The sequence below is a fragment of the Rhamphochromis sp. 'chilingali' genome, assembly GCF_963969265.1.
Source record: "Rhamphochromis sp. 'chilingali' genome assembly, chromosome: 6".
NCBI classification, from domain to species: domain Eukaryota; kingdom Metazoa; phylum Chordata; class Actinopteri; order Cichliformes; family Cichlidae; genus Rhamphochromis; species Rhamphochromis sp. 'chilingali'.
Genome location: NC_137933.1, coordinates 17,121,538 through 17,147,704, shown reverse-complemented (window position 1 = coordinate 17,147,704; position 26,167 = coordinate 17,121,538). Strand labels below are relative to the sequence as shown.

The 26,167-nt window shown below is 38.9% G+C and overlaps 1 protein-coding gene across 1 annotated transcript in view; it reads right to left on the bottom strand.

Moving 5' to 3' along the window:
* The window catches only part of LOC308398933 (protein diaphanous homolog 3-like), a 165,905-nt gene that overhangs the window by 27,725 nt on the left and 112,013 nt on the right, over window positions 1-26,167 (bottom strand). The window contains exons 27-28 of the mRNA XM_080885827.1: window positions 23,595-23,690; window positions 22,911-22,973 (exon numbers count right to left, since the gene is read on the bottom strand). Of these exons, the coding sequence (XP_080741953.1) occupies window positions 22,911-22,973; window positions 23,595-23,690 (159 nt within the window). The remainder of the gene's footprint in view (window positions 1-22,910; window positions 22,974-23,594; window positions 23,691-26,167) is intronic.

Sequence of the window (26,167 nt, the reverse complement as noted above, 5' to 3'; positions counted from 1 at the left end):
TTTCAGAATGGCACATTCTTGACCTTACTCTATAGAACATTTTCTGCTTTGGAATTTTAATTTTTATAGGCTCAAGAAGTTAGCCATAAAACCCAGATCTTATCTCATCATCAACATGTTAATTTGGGATTATATCGATATATACAAAATCAACTTCAGTAGCCTAATCTACAGATTACACCATATCCAGACAAGGATGAAATACTTTTGCATTAAAGCTGAAAGTCTACACGTCAAGTACGTATTTGATTTAAAATCCTCTGATATGTAATGTTGTTATGTACAGAGGCAAAATTACAAAATTGTGTTATTGTCCAAAATACTTACCATATCGGCCACAGTATGTATGGTACCTTGGAAATATGTACACAAGAGAATCCTGTTTAAAAGACAAAGTACTGACATGATAAAAGCTCAGTCTCAGATAAAAGCTGAACATATTCTTCACAAAGGTTATAGCTACATAAAAACTATTTATTCTCTTATTTTTGGAAGCTTTCTCTCTCAACTTTAAGTGCCTAAGACATTTGCACACCAGTGTATGGTATACTGGACACACAAACGCAGCTCAGTGTCCAGACAGCCAGCCATGTGCCAAATGTTTAATGAACATCGGCTGGCAGACTATCATGAGCAAACTCTGGCCCACACTGTTTGATGATTAGCTACAACCCATGAGGAAACACATCCACACCCACACACAAACACACGCTTTGAATCAATAGCTGTACAGAAAAAAAGACACGCTCTGCATATGCAGAGCTAATAACGGACCTAGTCTCAAAACGCACTAGAAAATAAAATACATGAAATAAAATAAATGTTTCAAATTCTTTGTTTCTTTATTATTATTAATTTTTTAACTTTCAAATTAACATCACTTATTGCTTTAATTCCTAACATCTGTTTATTCCCTCTTTCTTATAATTGCTGTCTTTGATATCTCAATTTTCTCTCCCTCCTGACCATCACATTTTCAAATTTCTTTTCAGATTTCCTTTCTTTTATTTCTGAAGACTATTTGTGCCTTTCCAATCCATTGTCATTATTTTTCTTATGGCAGACAGCTACAAGTCAACTGTGACAGCCAAACAAAGAGGCTTTATTTTTCAGCAAAGAAAAAGTAATCTCTTTTGCACTGAGAAATAATAACAGGAAAAAGGACTCTCACATACAAATGGGGCTGGGTTGCAAAATGGTCCATTTACAAGTCATTCATTGATTTAATTTGTAATTCATATTAGCACCAAGTCAACTTCAGAGCCAATGTGCAATTATGGCCTAATATCAATTAAATAACTATAGTTTAAACTAGAACAAGAGCCCACAGTAACAGCTTTGTGAAGCTGTACTTGCAAATGTCAAGACAGTAAAATACTCAAAATGGCAATCTACTTAAAATGTTGTTTATTATCACAAATCATAAGCCACACAGCTAAGAACAATAAGAACATCACTGGTTTTTCAGGTATTTGGTTAAACTAGACTACTAAACTGGACAGATTTCACACTACATCGACAAAATTGTTGGGCTGACTAATGTCTCAGTCTCTTAACTTTTAATTTCAGGGTTTTTTTAGTCCCATTGCAACAGCTGTATAAAATCAAGTAATTCACCATGCAGAATGACTTCACAAACATTTGTGAAACAATGGATTGTTCTAAAAAGCTCAAAGAGTTGGAGCATGGTACCCTAACGGGATTTCACTGTTGCAAGTCAGCTCATGATATTTCTTCCATCCTAGATATTCTGCGATCAACTGTAAGTGGCATTATTGCAAAGTGAAACCATTGAGCCAAAGAACCAGAGGATCTATTTTTTTTTTAATTTCCATTTTTCATTCTATCAATAAGCAGTGTATCACTTGTTTTCACTAACACGTATGTGGTCATCAACCTAGCTGCTGACAGCACGATATCAAAGCTCCCCTAACATGCACACAACATGAGCAAACTTCAAGTGTAACAAAACAAAGAGAGGACATTTCAGTATTACATGATATGTATATATTTTTTGGGGGGCACTTTTAAAGTATACCATGGAAAATCTTCCACAACAACTCTTTGTGACACCACTTTTAAGTTAAAAGTTTGGGCATTTCACTGGACAGACACAATACTTTTAAAAATGAAGGAATACTGTTGTAGAAACAACCATAGAGTGGATAGAGTGGGCTTTGCTTATATTGACTGCAGGTCAAACAATAAGACACTGTAACAAAATTTTTTGTTCCCCTGTATGGCATGGTAAATGGTAAATGGCCTGTATTTATATAGCGCTTTTCTAGTCGCTAAGGACCCCAAAGCGCTTTACATATCCAGTCATCCACCCATTCACGCACACATTCACACACTGGTGATGGCAAGCTACATTGTAGCCACAGCCACCCTGGGGCCTGTTCTTCGTACCGCGCTAAGTGAGTTAGCTGGATGAGATTGTTGACGATTTCGCGTGATCCTGGATCGTTCGGTTCCCCGAAGCCCATCCGGGACTTGCTGTCATAGCAACAGAGCCGTAAGCGTAAACCTGCTGGGGAGCAGGTTTACTTTATGTAAACAGGATTAGATCGCGGCCACGCAGGTATGTCCGCGTCATTCATACGAAAGCAACAGCGATATTCCACCACTGTTTCACCATAAATAAATAACATCAATGTAACTAAAGATAATGCAGCACTTGATCCTTGTATTGATGTCACACAGATACATACAGGTCATTCCCTAAAAAAGGGAAATGTACTATTAACATTCTATTACATGTATGTGATTATTACAGATGTAATTCATATTTCAGAGTAGTAATTGTAAATTACTTCGTGTAATCAAGATGAGAGACCACGGCTATAAAAGCGAAGGTGGATTTGGGAAGTCTGTCGCAGTCATGTCCTGTCCGTTTACGAGAGCCACCCATTGCGGAAGGTGCAAGATTGATAAGGAGAGTCCTCAGAATTCAGCGTATATTGTGGGACAGACAGGATCCTTTAGCTCAGCGCGACAGTGTGCTCATAGAGAGATATCGATTTTCCCGTGAGGGTATTATTTACTTAACCAACTTGTTGACGAGGGGGTGCAGGACCACCACCTGTCTTTTTTTTTGCTCTGCCCTTTTCTTGGTTGCTGTTATGAACAAACAAACAGATTATTTCAGGGTCTCTGTCCAAGAGACTAAAAGCAATATAAGTGATAAATATTACCATTCTGTAGAATATTCTTATATTTCACTTTTACTTGTTCCCATGTTCTAGTGGGTCCTGTTGTGGCTCTAATGTGAAAGGGGATATAATATAACATATTATAATATAATATAATGTAATATAATATTGGATAATATGGTGTGATATGATAAATCTACCCTACCGCCTACTGGTGTTGGCCAGAGGGGCCGATGGCGCAATATGGCAGCCTCGCTTCTGTCAGTCTGCCCCAGGGCAGCTGTGGCTACAACCGTAGCTGCCTCCACCAGTGTGTGAATGTGAGAGTGAATGAATAGTGGCATTGTAAAGCGCTTTGGGTGCCTTGAAAAGCGCTATATAAATCCACTCCATTATTATTGTTATTATTGAATTACTTACGAGTTTGATTTGTCAGCAACTTTCTGCCAGCCCTCTCTCCTTGCTTTTGCAGCCTTTGCAGTGTTCCCTTGCGTTTTAATTAAACTCTGAAACTCCTGAAATCCCTCACTCAAGAGTTCTTGCTCTGCTGCCGAAAAATACCGAGCGCGCTCCTTCGACATTTTCGCCGACCAATCAAAGGGTTGCCGATCAATGTTTCTACTATCGATGCGTAGCCCCTGTTGGGCCACCCAGTGATCTCACATTACTTCATCCAGCTATACTAATCGTCAACAACAGGTGTGTTCGGGGAACCGGAATAGCGAGCTCAGAGTTAGCGCGATGATTTGGTCTTGGATGTTTCATTTGATCTTGGATGTAGTAAGCGACGTACGAAGCACAGGGCCCTGGGGTGCACTGACAGAGGCGAGGCTGCCGGACACTGGCGCCACCGGGCCCTCTGACCACCACCAGTAGGCAACGGATGAAGTGTCTTGCCCAAGGACACAACGACTGAGACTGTCCAAGCCGGGGCTCGAACCAGCAACCTTCCGATTACAAGGCGAACTCCCAACTCTTGAGCCACGATCGCCCCATTGTATTGTCATATCCTGATCGCTTATGCCTTTTTTGGGGGCGTGTCATGTGTTATCTCTTTCAGTTTCAAAGTATTAAACTGACCAAGCAACAGGCCAACTAAAAGAACCAAACAACCAACAATCCTGAGTAAATAATAAAACATAACAGATCTAAATGCATGGATTGTATTTTAAGAAATATGCACTACAGTGTGCTAGGGCAATCTCACAATTTACAGAGTGCAAAAAAGACTGGAGAGGATGCTGATATGTGTGATTAAAAGCAGTAACTTTGATGCAATTGTATTGAGCATTTCTGCATTTGTGAAAATGTTTTATTAATGCCAATATTATGTCTTAAAACTACGCAAACTACCAATAAGCACAAGCGTCATAGTTTTGGTCTTTCCACTTATCAGTCATTAATCAAGTAGTGTGAGACATTTTCTTATCCCACTGATGGAGCTCAAAATACGTGAACCTTTAAATTAAACAAACACACTAGGGAACCCATTCATTACAACTTGAAATATAAGAAATGTGCTTGGTGTTGCATCATTGTTGCAAAGGATTGGGGGGGGATCAGATGACTTGATAACCTATGTGTGACAGAAACTCCCATAACTACAGTTTTAATTCATTCTTCATCATAAATCAATATTCCCCAGATGTTTTTGTACAGGGTGCCATGTGAATGATTTCACCCTAGTTACAAAATAAAATAAAATAAAAAGGTACACCAAACAGCTCTTTGGCTCTTTGTGTTACATATTCAGATAGGTAAATGATGAAATACGCTGCAAAATATCTTGAATACACGCTTGCTGGGTTTTCTTGATTTATACTCGTGTTTGACTGTGACTTATTTATTTAAAATTGTGCAAAGCCTCCCTGGTAGCCCAAGAACTTACAGAGAAACATGGTTAACAAATAGAGAAATAAAGATTCGAGGGGTTGCTAGGTGGGCAGAACAGATACTGCAACAGACGGATGCGGTGTGAATAGGAAGTGATTAGGTGGTTAGATAGTCTGCCTGGGTTACTTAAACCATCATAGCAGAATGTCCTGAGTTATCTAGCTTTAAGTGCCCACACTATGCTCTTTTCCACGCTGGTCTACTTTTATTTGCAGATTGACTAGATGAGGTTTATGACTTCATGTTAAAACAATATACGGTATACAAAGAACTCCTCTAAACTTAGGTGCTTTATATAAACAACAGAACAAGAACAAGTAAAACAATGGAAGTGATAATCAATCAAAATCAATACATTACAACAATACTTCCTTGCAGCAGTAAGGAAGCATTTTAATATAGAGTTTAAGAAATAAAAGAAAATCAAATAAATCAAGTAAAAATCAGGCGAGGCTTGCCATTAACAGCGTGTCTTAAGTAAAGATTCAAAAGAGTCACTGACTCGAGCCGTTCTATAGCTTTAGACCTTTGACTGCGAATGAACTTTCACCATAAAAAAATATTCTTCTCGTACCGTACACTGCTGCAGTACCCTTTTCACTCGCTGTATAAAAAGCTCCGTTTTAGCTCTCATCACCTCCTACCCAATAGCCCAGTAGGCTTTGCTTGGTCAGAGCTCTTCATCAATCTTTGTGTAGAAGACAAACCTCTCTTAGAACTGCTAAAAGAAAAAAAAAAAAACAACAACAACACAGCTCGACCGCACATTTGAAACATATTTAACGTGAGGGAGAGATTGAGAATCATTATCTTATATGTAAGACAATATCTGGCTTCATTTAAACAGCTTTCCTAACTTTGGAAAATAAAATGGAAGAATACATACATCCGGAAATATGCAAAGATTCACTGAACTGATGGTTTTTATTAGTGAAATGAATAATAAATTAAAACAAGCTCAGGATCAAAAAAATTCATCTCTTTTTTTTTTTCTCAGATCAAAGTGAGAGTCATTAGGCTGCTGCACATCGCTGTCAAACATCGTCACACTTCACCCGTGTGAAGCTGACAAGAGACAGCTGAAGTGAAATATTATTTAAGTGAGTTAATGAAAAAAAATTGTGCGTTACCACAAATATGATAAAAGCTTCCCAATGAATGTTACACTCACGTTTCACCAAACCTGTGTTGGTATAAATTCTACACTATACGATGGCTCTCTGACCAGCGTAAGGAGAGTGAAAGTCAAAGAGTGACCGAGCAAGACAACAAATCGCTTCAGTCACATCACCTCACTTTGACCACAGTCTGCAGTTAAGTTATAACAACACCAAACACAGAACAAGAGCTCTTGGAGTAGTAGCGATTCCTCCAAACTGCTGAGAATTTGCTGGAAAACGAAACAGAGAACACAAAATGTAATCAAATTTATCAGCCCATTTCCACTAATATCCAATCCAGTTTTAGGCTTAACAAACCATTGATCTTGCTTCATAGTGCAACTATCTGTGATTCAGAATAACTAGCTTCTTCAGTTTGGGATTTATACATTTTAAAACTCAAAATAAAGAAAAGGGAGGAAACAAAAGTGCATAATATGAGCACTTGAAGTTCTGTGTTTTTGATAAGAACTGCTAATATTTATATAAAGTATTTCCATAATAAAACACAATGTTCTTTTTCTTCACGTGCATCTTCAACTGATTTTTGTTAAGTATTTCTATAGCGCCACCAACTTCCTCTCAATGTCCTAGAACAAAAAAAGGGGGGAAAAAGAAAAAAGAAAAGTGCATGTTCTCAACATCGACATCACTTCATAAATGTGAAATGTGATACAGCACATTTACTTTGAAAGCTATGTGATGGTGAGGGTTGAGCTGTGTTACAGATACATATTGTTAGGATTAGGCTTAACAGTGTTAGAAGTGATAGCACATTAAACACAGGTTTAATGAATGAATCAACTGTTACAACCATAAAATTGTCTGGTAACTTTTGCATTACTGTACACGACTAGCAGAAAGGATAATATAGCTAAAAAAAGGAGAAATATTTAGAATACCCCTAAATGACCTGAAACTGATCCTATAAAAGCACCATAGCATGGTTGCAGCCTTATCAGTTACACAGTATATAGGAATTCTCAGATCACCTAGCAGTAATCAATCACATTACTCTCTCGAGGTAAGAATTAAGTTGACTGAACATTTCAGTGGTGTGATCAGGCAAAGGAGTACAGTGGTTTCTATCTTCAAGCCTAAAAGCACTGCCTTTTACCCTGCTCTCAATAAATAAGATTGAAATAAACTACTTGTCTTGTGCACTTAACTGGAATTGAAGCTAGAACCGGTTCAGCATGCAATCTGGATATTTCATCCACAATTTGTCATCATGAGGTATATAAAAGATACATTCCTCTTTTATGTATGATATATGCTACAATATTTGAGATCTTTTCACTGTGGCACTTTCACTTCCCGTGTATTTAATGAGTTCCCATGAGAGATTGCTGCCCACACATTGTCACTCAATCAATATATATGTAGACAGATGTGTGTTTGTAGACAAAAGATACATAAATAATCGTATTTCCAATGGTTCAAAACAGCCTCAGCTGCATGCACAGCAGCATATATACATGAATAGTCACAGCGATCAGACGTTTAAGAGCCTACTTAAATCTTTTGCTTTTCTTAAATCCATATTGCAAATCAATAATTCATACAATGTAACAATATCAGCATGTAAAGTGTGTCTTCTAAGGTAAATAACAGCAACGAGTTAACAAAAGACAGAAGCACAATTAACAATATCGCTTAAGGAAACTGCATAGCCACTGCAGTTGTTCAAAAAGCTAAATCAAGGCCAGTAAGGCACCGTTTTGCCTTAACAATGTACAGCAGAATGGACAATCAACCTTGACAGAACTAGTAACTGCTGATGACAGGCAAGGGGAGTAATTGGGGAAAAAAGAAGAAACCATTATCTAATTAATCTGCTTTTAAGAGAATCTCTATTGCTGGCTGAGAAAGGAGAACGCAGAGCAAACTTACAGAGCAGCCTGCTGTAAAAGGTTATGCTATTCAAAATAGATTACATTGTTTACAGTACATACTGAAGCTCAGAATAACCTAACAGAGCCCTGGGTAGGTTTATTAGGTTGCTGGAAAAGAAAAAAGCAATTCTGATTACCTTTTTCAATTTTAAGGGCAGCCTATTATGATCGTCCACATTTTATGCCATACAGTTCGATGTTACACTGGCAGCTGATTATTTTAAACACTGCAAATGTATGTAAAAATACTGTTGTGAAGCAAAAGTCAAAATGTTAATTACTGCTTTTAATAGTATGACGGAAATACGATAGAAAAGACAGCATTGATTTCTTTACATGATGCTACATGGTGTAACCACTGGAGTATGACAATGCTGTTTAAAAAGAATCCTGTTTTGCTGTCACAACAAGCTGTGTATTCGACACCTCTTGAATCAGCTGTTTTGTCTGTGGCATCCCAAACGCATGGTGCCAAATGCAGAGCGCCCTCTGGTGGACAAGTTATGAAACGTCATTATTCATAACATGATTGAAGGGTGTTTCTCCTGTCTCTTCTTCACTTTTTTAAAATTCTCATTTATTGGGCATCAAAAATGCCAACACCAATATAATGGCAAATATCAATATGTCATGTTATACTCACAAGCACTGGATCCTGCCCTTTAGCAGGCTCCAAGATGTTAGCAATTTAAGAGATAAGAGGAAATAGGAAAGTAAATATAGGAAAACTGTTTATCTAATTAATTATTTTCATTCATAAGTAGTAGTTGGTCATTTTTCCACCATCTGTCAAATAATTGCAACAGCAGGCTGTGAGATTAACACCAGTCTTTTTAGTCCACATTCACCTGAAGTCACTTATCTGTATGGCATTGTAGAAAAAGTTTATTCCTTCTTCCAACAAAGATGACAGTCTTTCATGGTTCACAGCTTTTCATGGTTTAGGTCATTAGCTACTGTTTTCCTCCGCAAGCTTTACTTTGGTGGCAGACAGCAAATGACATCAACCTCACCCCTCGGTCTTCTATCTGAGAAAAAAAAAAGTCTAACAAATTAGCTCTTGCTAAACAAAGACCTTTCAAATACAACTGTAATTAAGCAGCAAGACCTCATCAAAAACTAACAATAGGGTATGAATTATGAAGGTAGAAAAAAAAAAGTAAATCGTCTGTAAATGCACTGTCAAAGGCTTTGGAAATGCTAGATAATTAAGAGTAGCTCCAGGGCGGTTCTTTCTTGCAAATCCTCAAATAATCAACACAGTAGCAACACAGCTACTTTGCTTGACTGGTTGGTTCACAAGACTGCCTATATGTAATAGTGAGTGGTAGCACAGGTCACCCATCTGCCATCTACTAATCATGAAGCTTATAGCCAACTAGGAAAGTTCTGATCTTCTGTTTATATAATTCATACACAACTAACTCTGCACCTCTGCACAACTAAACTGTAGATAACATTTACAGCAAGGTTTTTAGATGGCTTTGGTAACAGGAGAATCTGGACTAGCGATAAAAAAAAGCACTGCCTTTAAACAACAAAAAGGTTTTGTGTCACTTCTTGTCTCTTCACTTGTACGAACTCAGTACAAAGCTTACCAGTCTGCAACCCAAAGACCAACATGGTTGTAACTGAGTGGTGGCAGAAGAGAGGAGAAAACAGTTGATTGATAAGTAAAGCTGCCTATCTCAGGCTCTACTTGGCTCTGACAGGGACAAAACAGCAGTCTGCTGCGCCTGTCGCTGACATTTGTAATAAATCATTGGCAATTTCATCATTCAAGAGCGAGAGAAAGGCAGAAGGGAAGAGCGATTAAAAAAAAGAAAAAAAAGAATTAGACACCTGTCTTCTAACATTGTTTATTTCCTTTGTTTTTACTTTGAGCTCAGCATCCTTGTCCATTCCACTCTCTTTTAAACTTTCCATTTTGGTCAGCTACGCAGTACAGAACCATAAGGTCTGGACAGCTTTACTCAGAGGAATTGTGCTTTAACTCACCTTGAAGGGTCACTTCACACGAATTACACAAAGACATATTTTCCCCTTTACCTCTAGTGGTATCTAGCCATGCAGACAGTCTCACTTCTATCTGCTTGGATTTAAGATATCCGTCTCTAAGATTCGTGCTGCTCCATCAATACAGTGAAAGTGAATTTTGTGCTATTTGATCAAACTGACATCTTGACCCTTAAGATGTAAAATTAAGAGAAAGAAATGTATTTTAGGTGAAACAAAACACTGTTGGCACAGTAAGTGTAATGCTCAATTAGTTCTTGTGCTTACTGTTGTTATTTAAATTTAATTTGCTCCGGCAATCAGACAATCTCCCGCTACTGTTTTTCTGTCATTTGCTATTGTGTGATTGACAATTGTATATTCTTGATGACAATAACAGTGCTGAGAATACTCGATAGGCTTCCCCATTTATCTTTTTGTTGCCTGCGTCTAAGGTTGGGAACACACTATATATCGGGCATTCATCAGTCCTTGGAAAAAAAATCGGTGAGATTAGTTTTCTGACACATATTCTTTGTCCATTTAAGTGGGAGCAAAAGAGGTTTGACCGCATTCTTGATGTGATATTATCAAATATTTTTAGCTCCAGGAAAAATATCTGCAGCTGTAACGTAGTATGAAATCAATGACAGGCTCTCAGAGCTTCAGCCATTAAGCACTTACACATCAAGGTATATTTATAAGGCAAAATGCAACAACAAACATTTGTGAGAACCTACTTCCAACACTCTCTTCTGTAACACACTGCAACGTCTTTGTGTTCTCTATGTGTCACTTAAAAAAATGTTTCCCTTTTTTGCTTTTCACTACATTTCTAAGCATCAAAAACCATCTGAAGAGCCTTTGCATGGGGATTAGGCCTGGCATAGAACAGTATGGGGTGTAGTGTAACTAGCATACACAGAGCAACACAACAATATGAAACTTGGACAATCACCTACCCTGCCTTTATAAAAAATAAAAAAACTGTAGAGTTAAAAGCTCAAATTTATAATGCTGCTCGATGCTCATTTGAGAAACTAGAAAAACAGCTCAGGGTGTGAGCTGTTGAAAGGATTCCATAAAGAAATCCATCTGTTCTACATACACAAACAGTCTACAGGCAGAGTCACCACTTATTTTAGCTCTCAAAGTCTCTCTTGCTCTCCATCTAAATACCCGAGGCGTCTATCAACCACCTCTGAAAATTTGAAAAGGCTGAAAAGAGAGGTGAGTTGGTCTGTAATCATTGTTTGTTGATATTTATTTATCTCTGTTTGAATCTTCAAAGTGAATCACTTAAGCAGACTAAAGTGGATGTCAACTTCTTTACCCCCTTTCATCGAAGTATGATTCCTTCACAGTCTTGGGAACTGGGACAAAAGATAATGACTTATATTTAATAAAAAAGATGACATAAGTAAGATCCAAACCAGTCATCCACTGAGCCAGTGTGAACTGTCAATGTGTGAAGTCGAATTTGCACATGAAAAGCGACGTGGTTTAACGTTAAGCGTTTCATATTTGATTCCACTACAGTGCCAGGAGAAGATCAGAGACTTTTCTCTTTCCGTGATCTATTTTGGTGCTCATCATTTTCCCTTCTCCAACACCTGAGACAGATAATTATCCATTAAAAAGGGGAAAAGTGCAACATTTTGTCATTTCTTTCAAAGTAAGATGTTTTTAAATATGCCACGCCAGAGTGACAAGCTAGAAGGCCAATGATTACAGTAATTAATACAAAATTCTCATTAAGTCATCAGGAAGAGTTTCTTAGCACTCACGGGCTGTTCTGCATTTACTTTAGAGGGGGGGGAAAGTTCTACTTGAAGTTGAATCCCATGAAATGTTCTCCATTCAAACTCGGGCAGACCCACGCTTCATTTATCCACAGTGTCTTCATGTGGCTATTTTTCACAAGCACCCATGAACTATTCTTTGCATGTTTCATGAAATGATATGAGATCATCTTTTTAGTTCTGCCCGTCTCTCATGTGCAGAGGCTTCGCATAATCGCTCACTTCCCTGATAAATCATGTCCCCTCTTGCTGTAGCCCAAACACCTTCCATTGTCAGAGCTCAGACTGAACCCGCTGCCGAGGCTGATGGATGATTTGCAAGCAGTCAGCCTCTTTCTAAAACCTTGTTAGATTGATAAGCCTTGTTCTTTAACCTTCTCACACTCACACTGAGCTCATGCAGGCTGGCCAGTCTAACACTTTCCCCTGTAATACAGGAAAAAGCACAGAAATAAGCAGAGCTGTCATCCAGGGACAACGTCAAGTCTATGTGTGCTAGTAAGTTGAATAATGGTTGTTAAAGTTTCCAATAGTTTAGTCTTAGACTCAGAACTGAAAACACCAGTCTTATTCTCAAATACTTCATATAAGAACAGCTCACTCTGTGCTTTCCCCTCTTCCTCAAACAAACAAGAAGAATCCCTTTTAGCAAGAACTCAGTGTTCTTACCTCTACATTATGCCACAGCTGACAATGACATTTACTGCATGGCTCCGTCAGAGATTTGGACTACTTCCACAGTCAACTGGCTAATTTTCAAATACAGTCCAAATTTTTAAACGTGAGGTTGTTTCTATGACAACCTCACGTTGACCTCCAAACTTAATATTAGGGCGGGAAAAAAACCCCCACTTCTTAGTGTGTGTATAAATTCAATAGAAAATAAGAGACAAACTGCCCTTTTGATCTCTTCTAGAAAAGAAATGGGCCTGTGCACAGCATGGCACAGAAATGTTATTTCACCAGAATGAGATGTGTCAACAAAACATAAGCACTTAATTTAGCTTCCACTTCCACCATTTGACTGCTCTCGGGTTTTATAGGTAGAAGCCTGGGGATGCTAGTGTTAAGGGGAAAGAAATGTATTATCACCTTGGTTTTGGTCCAGAGCAGGTAGATTAGTCATAGTGCGTTAATCATCCTCAGCACATAACCAAAACCAATTTAATATTACTGAACCAATGGCCGTGATACTGTTTTTTAAAAATTAACGTCAGCTCTAGTAATATTGCTCAAAGATCATTTTTAATAGTACTGAAAAGCATTATACAAAAACTGTACAAGTTAGTAACACTGAGATTGGAAAGAAAGTGTCTGGACAGGATATTGTAAAGAGTTACAACTTCTCTTATTGCATTATATCTTACACAATTATTTATCATTTGTCTATTGCCAGTGGACATAGCTGGAACCGCCACACATAAGGCTTCACATATGTTTATAAATCAGGAATCAGCATTTATTAATGTACAGCTACATTATACACTATCAATCATGAATATATTGTAGTGATTATACATGTGCGAAACATGAATGCTGTTTGTATTTATTCTTTTGAAGAAAATCAAACAAATGTTTCTCTTGAAAGCTCTGCTGTTTGTTGCAATGTTGTACTTCAGTGCGAGCAGACCTCAAATTGAGAATAAGGAGATGCATACAGCAGTAGAGCTGATGCAGTCAAATATACCCCAACATCTCTGCCTGTTTTAAGCACTAGCAGAAAATGAGCAATTTTCTGTTATTTTAGTTTGCAATTGTAAAGTTATACAGTATCAAAACAATTGTTAATAAATAATTCCGCTTGGCTGGAGACGCTCCTGCACGCTGAATAAAATCTGTGTGTATGTGAACGCGTGCCAGCCTTTGTGGACAAACACAGAACTATCTGTGAAATACATTTAGATTGTAATTACCATTCAAACTAGCCAGGCTAATTACCTCCCTGTAAAGAAAAAATAATCAGGTTTGTGCACAAATCAAAACTAGCCACAGATGCCACGGCCTAAAAACCAAAACAATCATCAAGTCTACTGGGCATGATTATTATGTTTTCTATTTAATCAAAACTTGCATTAAGATTTAAAGTCATCAATTATTCTTTCAATGACTTTTCCAAAGATTATTATATAAATCTGTAAAGTATTCATTATATTCTGTCAATCATATTCTCTGTTGAATTTGTTATTGTTTAATTTGAACCCATATTCCCACAGGGCTCTAATGTGATTAATTAAGGATAATTAATATGGCCGATTTATAAAATATGTTTCACTGTCCCGTGCAATTTTTACTTCATTAGTTAAACTGGATGGAAATGATATGTCAAAAACATGAACTTTTCAGGCATTTTAATACTGATGTTTTAACATTAAAGTAACACATTTTAAGACTAACAGTGAAGGAGGTCAGGTAAAAAGTCTCATTTTCTTGATTTTCAAGTCAAGAATGCCAAATGCACTATTGTAAGTCTTTTTCTAACAACTAGAAATATGAAGAAAAGAACTGTAACCAGTATAATCAGTCGTTCAATAAAAGTCAACAGTGACAGTTAAGCCAGATTTATATTACAGTCACTGGGTGTCCAAAATAAACGTAAAAAAAATATAGTACATAAAAAATATCCAGGCTACACAACACTGAATGAGCAATGTCAGTCTTAAAAATAAATATTTTTGTCCATGCCCTTTGCCAGCCAGCAGCTATTTCCATTCCTTTACTCTTCCGCCCCGTATCTGCTTTATTGTGATGCTAAACAGTGAGTTTTGACATTCAGAAAGGCCCTGCCAAAGGACAGGCCAGTGGATGCAGTAGAGAAGAGAAGGCCTTAATGGGTTCAACTGGAATGGAAAGCATCTGTTAGTCTCCACAGGCTGGAGGAGAGAGAAATGTCAAGTATGGTTATTATAGAGCAGACACCAGCTCTAGGAATTTTCACCTGAATGAAAAACATGCACGAGCTACATCTGCGCACATTAATGGCGCAGGGGTGGCGAAAAAAAAGCCACTCACGCCACGGTGCACATATAAAAAGTAATGTGTCATAGATTCACACACGAACATACAAAGCACATACATAACACTTAGTTCTACTGTTATCAGTGTTGAACACAACATTTTTCCTGCAGGTAGCCTGTATATTTTCCTACTGCCTGGGATGACAGCATATTTCACTTCACGTCGACTGCTGTGCCGCATGTTCAGTCCACTGTGTTTCCCAGACAGAGGGGAGAGAGGCTGCAGCTTGAAACATAAACTATACCCAAGAGAGGTGTCATTCTTGTGCTATCAGACTTTTTCTTCACTGAAAGACAGAGACTGCCCCGTCTGAATTATTTTAACACTTTTAAATCATGTGCATGTTCCTAAATATATTTTACATCTTGCATATATGGCTTCTTTGGACTCAAATGCCAAGTGTGACACTCATACTGTTGAGCCCTGCATACCACAACCATCACCTTTCTTCACTTAGGGGTTGTTTTCCAAGACACTAAGAAGAATATTTCTTTTAAAAGCAAAAGGAGTGCTATTAAAATAAATAATTTTTGAGGAATGAAAAGACTGGTTCAGGCTGGGAGAGAATTAGGTTATTAAGCTCCAAATGTTTCATTATAGTATGGTTTCTACAAAGCTTTAAAACCATACATGCTTAGAGAATATTCTCACTAGGAGAAACTGTCATCATCTGAATGGCAGGGAAAATCACATACTTGTGAAATGTTCTTATGTCCGCAGAGGGTATTTCTTCACAGGAACACTTGAGCTTGTTTGCTAATTTGTACCTCCGAGGATGCTAATCAAAGCGAGTGCCTGAATAATGAAGCTCTTTAGCCCAGAGGCCAGAGATACATACATGGCCCTGTGCCTCAAGGCTGAGTGTCTACAAGAGGATGTGTCTGTGTGTTTGTGCGACTGTGTACGAGTTCAAGTGAATGCATGTGACTGCATGCACTTTAATGTGTGAATGAGCCAGCATATGGACATAAAAGGGCAATATATAAAGTAGATAAGCAAAGCCCAAATTCTGCTCTCTAAGGGAGGGGAGGATCCAGCATCAAACAGATCTTGCTGCCTGAGGGCTGGCCTTCCCGTTCTGTCGGCATGGAAACTCCTGTCGCTGCACTTAGAGCTTCTGGATCAGTGAGGGGAGACAGAGCAGGCGGAGTGGCAGCACAAGCGACTTCCACAAAGAGGAGCAGGGAGATGACGCAGTTTGGAATAATGTTTTCATTTTATCAGCAAAGCTTAAAAAGTAAGCACTGGAATCACCTGTAACTTTTTCTGTGCGAGTCTGGTGGACCAAAGAATGATATTGACATGAGTCTTTACAAGAGGGGTACTAGAATTTATCATCTTTAATCACTCCTGCCTAAATTCTTGTCTTTGAGTCAAGAAAGCTTGATAGCAACATTCAAAACACATGCAAACAAATGTTGTTTGTCCTGCCAAGGTTCACAGTGTAACCAGCTACAAATGATAGACTGAAAAACAAAATATGAGAGGCAGCCAAAAACAAACAAAAAAAGGCAAAGACAAGACTGATGCAGAATGTTAATCTGTGTGGGGAAAAAGTATTTATATAGCACTTCTAAGACTACTTTAACAAAGGTATTACTACAGAGACAGAACTGAAGCACCTCTCTTTGTAGAAAGCATAGATATAAAGAGACGATAACGCTCATTTCCCTCCCATAACAACATAAGTTCATATAATCATCTCCCTAGCTCGGTCTCTTCCTGACGGCTATGTGATATGGCTGCTGGCACTGGTGAATGTGGGAGGACCAGGAATGTGTGTGGCTGGGGCGATAAGACTGCTGTAAAATTTAATTAGCACAAAGCCATGGTGAAAATGACTTCATTTCTCACTGCATTATTAACTAGAGCAGTATGTAAGAGCCTATTCTCAATCAATGTAAATAACACGCTCATGAGAGAAAGAAATGTAGAGGAGAAACAAAGAAGATGAAGACGGCAAGAAAGAAGAAAGCAATGAAATACTACAGATTTGAAAGAGATCAAAGCAGTTCTAAGAGTCACATTAAAAAAATTCAGGTGTGTATTTAAACCTAACCGCTTATGAATCATCAGACCTTTGTGCATTGACACATAAGATGTGTATCTAGGCAGTCAGAAGACGAGACAGCATGTGAAGAAAGACCAGGAGAAGCTCAAAAGCCAGCTGAATAAGAATCCAACATTAAAAGCTTCACCTGCTGTTTGGGGTCTGAGCTGGTGTGAATGGGCTGAGTGATTAGGGTCCTTGGCTCGACATGCTGAACACCACTTTCTATTTCACGATTCACAGCCTTTATTACAGCCAAGCTTCCTCATAATCCAGCTAAAAGTGGATATCTGAGGAGCCTGATCGGCTTAGGACTTGGCTAAAATGTGGGATGTACAGCACAGAGACATGGAGCAGAGTGCAGAGGTGTTCGTTATCATCTGTTTTCTATTTAGGACTGAACAGTGGAGCTCGGTTTGTGTGTGTGTGGAAGCATGTGTGTCCAGTCTACAGTGACCTCACTGGCCAGACTAATTCACTTCCTCATCTTCTTACATTCTGGAAAGGACTATAAGATAACAGGGACTGCCATTTCTTACTGTAATGATCATAGCGCATGTAACCTCTCTTCCTTTAACTGGCGGGCCAATCAAACACATCTTTGCATGGAAATAATCACATATACAGCAATTTTTTTTTTTTCATAAATCTCAGTCGTTTTCATTTTTGCATTCATATTTCTCTGCAAATGCACCTTCATGCTTTCTGTTTAAGTCTGTTGCACATGACACATTCACTGTATGCCGCCCATATGTAAATTAACGCTCACCAAAATTTGTCAGAATTTTTTTTTTTCAATACACCACTAAATAAGGACGGAAGAAATTCATACATGCCATTAATGAATAATTGGTAACTTTTGCAGAAGTTGTCCAATTACAACAGTCATTAGTTTTGACACAAAGTGATGTGTGCCCAAAAAAAACAAAAAACCCTTTCCAATAAAAAACACCTCTGCATATCCAGGAAGCAGCAGCCCATGTGGGAGCCATTAAAAGCCATTTTTATTACCTATGTCCTTGCCTTTAAGGCAGTACAAGAAGTAAACAGCATCATGATTACATCGAGTGTGACATGTCACATAATCTTAATTACTGCCTGTATTACACATGGGGAACATGGTGCATTTGCAAATAAATGCCATACAGTTGCCCTAAGACAGACACTAGGTAGATGCCGCTTCTGGCCTTCAAATTAAGGGAAGATGGATTGTGCATGGACATTGCTGGTTAAATCTTTAGACCACTACGTGTATGTGGCAATTAATCGCCAGCAGATCAAGAAGAAATCCTGTGGCCAGCAGATCAGACTGTTTGACACAGGCTGCTTACATGTGTGAATGAGTGCAAATGTAAGCATGTGGAGGGGCATTGTTGCAAAAGATTCTATTATTCTCATCAAAGTCTGGATAAAAAAAAAAGAAATCACTTCCTTTTGGGCTCTCTACAACCCTCAATTACTATTCCACAAGTCGCACCGCAAAGGCTAGACCTAATTATAACAGCCACTTTGTTAAGGTGCCCTCTTGCTCCATCTGTTCAATGAATGTGTGCACTGGCTCAGACATGCACATGCACACACACCAAGTGCAGCACTTCAGACAGACAGGCAAAGGCAGGTCAAGGTACATTTTCCCATCTGGATATACCTTTGTCGACAAGAACAGTTAAACATCTAAAGCACCAATCAAGTGTGGCGATAAGAGACACATTGTGACTCCAAGTGGCCAGATGACTGTGGACATGACTACAGAGAGCAGTACACCTGTCCAAGCCTTAGACACGGCTAACAGTGCAACCCCAGAATGGCCTTTAACCTTCTCCGTGCACATGATTAAAATACAGGGTAAAAGCTGACAGTTTTTATGCATGTATGCATGAGTACGTGTGTGTGAAAGTGAACATTGTTCCGGCTGAGAAGCTTCTGGACAATAATCTGTCACTTTAATGAAAAGCGCGCGGGCCGCATGTGATGTGTGGATGATATATGATGACCAAATGTGGATAAATCAGCAACTTTTACAGTTACACTTTTAAAACAATGACGTGTTGCATCAATTGAAATAGATCTAGTAAGGAGAGAGAGGCTGTGCTGCTCTTTTTTTTTGTCTCGAGTTCACTGAAATGTTTAATAATCCCTTTTTTTCTGCTTATGCCACGTCTGGAGAAAAGCAGCAAGGCAAAGAAGAAATAAAAGAAAACTTAAAGATGAGACTTAGGAAGTTTTGAGGGACTGGTAGCTTTCACACATTTTTCTTGAAAGAACAAGAATATGAAAAGGATTGAAAAAGCCCATATACAATCTGCAGGATACAGTCATCCTGCAGTGGAATCCACATATCATAGTCTATAAGTGGCCCAATCAAAAAAGACGAGCATCTAACGGCAGATTCCACTTGAGTATCCAGCCCCAGGAAGCTCCAGCAATGCTAGCTTTTCACCCACATGTGAGCACATGAGAACACACAGAGTCGGGTGGAAACAAACTTTCTATTTTATTGTACTTTTTTAACTTCCATTTTAACTGCACACTCACCCCAGTTTCATCGTAATGATTTTCTTCAGAACAACCTCTCAAAGACACCGTGGGTTGAGTCTCAAATTAAGTCGATTAGTCATCTTCCACTACCACTTGCACCTATACCCAAGCCATTTAAAATCAGCACTGAATAGCCGCCTGCACGAACCAAGTATCTGACATTACACAGAAATAAATTCAGCAAAAAGGGTCATAAAGTTGACTCGTCAAACACATAGGACAGAAGATCTCCAATAACTAGAGGCTTACTTTTAAGCATTAATGCTTTCAACTGCAAGTAAGAAGGAAAAAAAACTTGGTAAAAGGGCTAAGTGACTTTGTGAAGTGACCTTTACATCAATTTCAAGCTCTAGTTCAGAGCTATATCACACATGATAATTGTTAGGTCGGGTGTCACTAAAGACATCTGAAGTAATTGCTCTTAAAGACAAAGACATTTACTCCTTCATAGATCCCATTCCACCCCACACTTTCCATAATAGATCATCCAAGACAAGGGCATTACACAATGCACCTCTGGCTTGTGCTGTGTTGCACACTCTCTGTGTTTTCCTTTTCTCTGTCTTTCTGTCAAACACGACCATTAAACATGCAGCTGTGTGATTTCCCTAGATATGTACATGCACACGCCAGCTTGGGAGTCAGCAAGGCTGTGATGAGATCTTGCAAAGAAGCCAGAAATGACCAGAGAGCGCCTGGAGAGATGTTTTCAGAAGGACACAGTTAAAAAGCTATGGCTGCTTTATAGATTCAATAAGTATCTTACACCTGTGTGGCTAACCACCATCGATCCATCATTCTGTGGAGCCCAATCCAATTTAGAGTGTTGAGGAGCCCCAGAGCCTTATCCTAACCCAGGCCACAGCCATCGTAAAGCCTGCTTACCTTCATCTCCTAAAGTCTGCTGGTGTTTTTGTGTACTTTTATGTCTATGTGTGTACGTGTGCTCGGGGAGACTGCAGACCTAGCTAAACACCTTAGCTGCTGGCTCATGTTAAAGTGTGCTGAGCCAATTTAGGGGTAGACCAGGAGACAAGATGTGAGAGACAGAGGATGCTGAGGAAAATTAAGGGACTCAAACTGGGGCCCAACCTCAAATCAAAGAGTGCATGAAAGCGAAGGGGAAAGGGATAAAAAGAGAGAGACTGCATTCATTTGTGTGCAACAAACAGTGTAGGAGACTGCAAACCATCTTCTAATCCTGTTTTCTATTCCGTGGCAATCAAACTCATCATGACTACAAAGCACTATAACCATTATCAAACTACTCCACAGTCTCATCACACTGTGATAGGCAGCATTCTAAAAATCTGCCATCTGATTTGTTTGGCACCGACAACAGAGTGGTGTACTCGAGACTCCCTTGGTGCAAAAACTTAATGGCACCATGCATGTTCAGATTGACCATTCAAATCTCTCTCCTTTACCACTAATTACAGTATCTTCTGGCGCAGATGTTTCTGTTTTAATTCTCTTTGCTGCTCCACTGGAGTGAAGCAAGACCCCTGAGATCAATTATTAAAGGGTATTTAAAACAGTGGGAAAAGGAGGTGGTAGCGTGGTGTGAAAGTGAAAGCAGCTGTTTAAGTGCTTGTGCCGCAGACTAAACTTCATCACCTCCCAAATAAACAGAGAGCATCCTGTGGGTTTCACTCACTCCAACGACTAAACTCTGGGCAATTAAGGCCTGGATCTCTGTAGGAGTAAAGGAGAGAAGGGAAATGGGAAAGAAGGGGTGAGGCAGGAGCAGTGGAGACACTCCATACCAATAACAGGCAATTATGTATGGGGAGGGCCATTGCATGGCCATGAGTGTATAGAAGAAGACAGCGGGGATATGGGATGGTAGGGAAATGAGGAGGAGTGCTATTTAGGAGGCAGATGGCAGAGAGGGGGAAATTAAGATGAATGGGCACTGAGAGGGCTGAGCTGGTGCTGGGGCTGGGCAGAGAAAAGTAATTAGCTGTGTTTGCTCTGGGAGGCTGGCAGTGAGTATGATGCCTGCAGTGACAGGCTAAAGCCTTGAGCATTATTAATCAACACGCCATGTCTGAAGCTGCCAGTAGGGGGCAGCTGGGTCAGCAACCTTCCAGCAACTTCTTACCTGCACCACACCCCATGGGGTCTTTTGCACCACATGGACACTGAGCAGCAGCTCCTTTACAGTTCACACTGTTATTATTTACTCTAATCCCCTGCTAATAGTACAAAGCTTTGGCTTGTTCCCTCTTAGAGTTACTGGCTCACTCACTTGCTCTCTCTCTCTCACACACACACACACACACACACACACACACACACACACACACACACACACACACACACTGCACTCAGTCCATTTTTCTCTCTCACATTATTCCTAACTTTCGCCCTTACCAAGTGGCTCTATCTCACGCCATTTCTCTCCATTTCTTATGTTACAGCCACATCTGTCTCTTTCCTCCCACCCTATATATATCCCTCCCCCTCGTCCCTTTCCAATCTAATTTCAGATAAGCTGTAGCAGAACAACAGAGCCAGGCCCTTTATCATTGCCATCAATGATGTGGGTGGATTGAGCGTGAATAATTTTATTCATGTGTGCCTGCACTTGGCCGACTGGGATTCCAATTACAAATAATAAGAGGTAATAGGGTTACAGAATAAATTTTTAAGTGCTTTGGTGATGATTGCAGAACCTTTGACAAAAGAAAGCTGTTGTTTACAGCTAAACGCACAATATCTGTTCACAAGTATGAGTAATATAGAATAACTGAATTTAGCATAATTAGTAGCCAATCCAATCGCCATTCTAAGGACATCATACAGATAGATGTCTTAACATTAAAACAATAATATGAACGTACTAAATGACGATGATGAATATTAAATACCTGAAGCAATCTAGGCTACAAGTGGCTTATATCCAACGTGTATCATAGCACTTTATCTGTATGCCTCAGCACTCTTCAGAAACACACAGTCCATAGGTCAGACTTGATAAATTCCAAAGAAAAATGTTATTCTCTCCTGGATTTAAAGAATGTGAAAGAACCCGGCTACTACAAAAACACTGCATTCAAAATGCTTCACTTACTACACAATTTAGGAGCCTTATCAAACTGAGCCACCAGAACAGCCCACACACTACTTTCAGAGAATTTCAATCCTAACTTTCTTAACATCCACACATAGCACCGACTCAAATTGCTTTACCAATAGTCTTGCATAATTGCAGAAAGAACACGCAAGGTCACAAAAAGCGAAAGGAACAAATAACAAGGTGACTTAACACACAAAAAGGCAGGACATATACGAATTTACAATATAACACATGCAAGAGCAGTTTAAGGCTGATTTCCAAGAGCAGATGAAAGATAGCGCTGAACGTGCTTTAGGCTTTAACAGTTTTTTTTATCTTGTGTTTTTACCATAATTAACAGGCCTGAGGACCTGGCGGAAGGAGCTGGGGCTGATCGTCTGGTGGTGGTTATCTGTAAGGAGGGCAGCGGACAAATAATGCCAACATGTACAGTACTAAGTGGGATTAGAACGATGATGTGACGGCATTGGCCCAGTGATGAACAGCTGTGAAGTGAAGTTCATTAGCAAGAAATAATGTTTTTCGAGGTACAGCTAATAAGTTTAAGGTGCCAGTGTCAATGCTTAGTCACCAATCATTTCCAAACGCGTTCAAATCACATCTTGGATTTACATTTAATTTTTCACATCTTTCGTTTGGAATTAAGAAACCCAGAGGGGGGAAAAAACAAGATCCACACATCAAACAGTTGTAGGAATTGTGTCAGCTGAAGACTCTCTGGCACTGTGCTGCTGGCAAGAATGTGTACAAACAACAAACCAGTGTATTTTGCAATTTACTGAGAATGAGAGAAAATGAAGCTAAAACATAAGAACCTGAGGATGCATTCAATTTGCTCAACTTTTAAAAACAAAATAAGAAAAAATATAAATGCATGAAGGTGACAGGTTAGAGCTAGAAGTCATTATTTAAACATCTGATTGGAATTCCATCAGTGTTTTGCCAGACAGTGTGTGTACTTGGTTTCTGTGTGTGTGGGTCGTTCTGTATAAATGTGGGATATTAGACTCACCTCTGGGTCTTGGCGTTCTCTTCCTGCGGTCTCTGAATGCAGCTCCTGACTGTAGGGCTTCCAGCAAACTATCCATCACACCTGTCTCATCATTCTCTAAAAATGCCCCAAAAAAAGAAGAAGAAAAAAAAAAGGGATTTTAGAAGAAATGCAAGAGGGGAAGAAACTAAATTCTATAACGTGTAATTTTGTTTAGTTTGCCTATACTGACTGTGTCAATTTAGAGTACATACACATTACATTATGCCTACTATAAGGTTATATGTCCAATATATGAAGAATCTAGGTCCAAGTCCTGCATACTGTAAGTCAGCAAGTTCTTATAAACAGCCACAGAATTTCATGTAATTTTTAAAGTGGTCTTAAACAAAAGCCTTCAGCCTTTCAGAAGATATTTCAAAATTTCTTTTGGAATTGGCTCACTCACTATCAGTCCAGTCCTTGTAGCTGACCATCTTTAGAGGAATGTTTTGTGTGTGTGTGTGTGTGTGTGTGTGTGTGTGTGTGTGTGTGTGTGTGTGTGTGTGTGTGTGTGTGTGTGTGTGTGTGTGTGTGTGTGTGTGTATTGAACTACTTAACACTGATCTATGAATCATTCAAGCACAAAAAAGGTACCAAAAAGGATGAACCAGTGTTGTGTCTACATGCATTAAACTGTATCTTTAGGCACTTTGTTACTAGCAGCCTGTCACTAAGACACATCATTTGTTCCCATCTTTGTGCCCTTTAGTTGATGCATCTACTGTTCATCAACAGTTTCAGTGAACTGTTGGCTGATAATACGCCATTTTTAAGGGAAACTGGATGAAAACGTTGAGGAATGCCAAATTACACAAGAATTGGTCTGCACAAAGTAAAATATTTGTATCAAATCGTCATCAATATGTACTCAGAAAGTCAGGAGACAGGAAAAACACTGAGTGTCTGTAGCCAGGTTATGGAGGCTCTGTCATGGTTTGGGCATGGAGTTAAACCAATAGTGTTAGGAACCTTGTCAAAATTAATTAATCACAAATAGGAGAAAAGTACCATCAGCTATGATCCACGATTCAATACCAACACCTGATTGGCAACAGCTCAATTTGTTAACACGACAATGATCCCAAGCACACTGCCAATGTAAGCAGCGTGGGATCATCAGAGAACAGAACAAAAGGCAGCCAACACCCAAAGAAGAGTTTTGAATGTTCTTCAAGAAGCCCGGAGAACTATACCTGAAGGCTACTTAAAGAGATGACAAGAAAGCTGCCTAAGAGAGTACAAGTTCTGTTTTGCCTTATATACTGCTCCATTAATATCTGGAGATTCAGTAAATCACTAGCAAAATAAAAGAAATAAGAAGTGGTTCAAGAGTATAAGGGAATGAACAGAATGTTATGAAACTGAAATACATCAAAGTTGTGAACATCGTGTTTCAGAGTATTTAATTATTTTTTTTTACTTAAAAGATCGAATCCTTGCTTTGTAGTAGCAGAGAAACTACCAGAATGCTGATAATGTGTTGAAAGGGAAATACTTTGACATTTAAATCATGGTGTTTTTGGTTGGTGGAACTGAAAACCTGGCCCTGACACCTGAGGGAAATGATAGACCTGACCAGTAATATGCGTTGAAAATAGAAAGAAAAACAGCCAACAGCCAGGTATACTATATGGGCATGTAAAGGGACAAAATACACTGTGTTTGCCATGCTAATGTGTGTGGGGGTGTTTTCTTTTAAATGCTGTGGTGTGTGTTGCCTATAAAATTTTAATTGTTTTGTCAAGCTTCCTTGCAAATATGAAAAGCTTTTCTCCCTTAGTTCAGGTCACGTTATTTTCCTCTACGTACAATCAGACATGAAGTATGTGGTTTTCTATATCCAAGTCATTTTTTAATAATTAATTACTGAGTGGCACTGTTTATCCATCAGCTGTTTCTCTGTCTAAGTTAAGCACTAACCAAAGGTTAACTTAAATATTAACTTACTGGATGTACTTAACAAACACCATATTGCATCATATTTATAAAATGCAACATAGCAAGTCAGGTTACAAAAAGCTTTTTAATTGCTTTTCTTAATTCTATTGTGACATGCAAACAATAACGCTGGCCTATTCAGTGAAGTTCACTGACCACAGGGTTGCATAACTTTGACAATCATATGACATTTTTTTAAAAATATTTTTACATTTCAAATGAAAATAAGCACTGTTTAACTGTTGCTTTACTTAGGCAAGTACAAGTCAACTTAATCAGAGTGCAATGCCCTAGAAAAGTTGGTACAGCTTTTTTTCATAAGCTACTTCATAGCTTGGCCAAGATGTACCATCAGCCAAGGTGTGACTACTGAGTCCCACCACTGATTTAGTGAAAGGTAGGAGGACTTTGCTTTGATTAAGGTTCTGTGTATTTTTCTCACTCCTTCATTTCGCCTGATTCCCCGTGGAAAAATAACACACACCAGAGGAAAAAGAAAATAAAATCAAATTCTATGACTGCAACTGGGACTCTGCAACTCTACTTGGACCTTTATTGGTCCAAAGGTCCTGGCATTCTACGATGATATGAAATATTTAATATTCATATTAAAG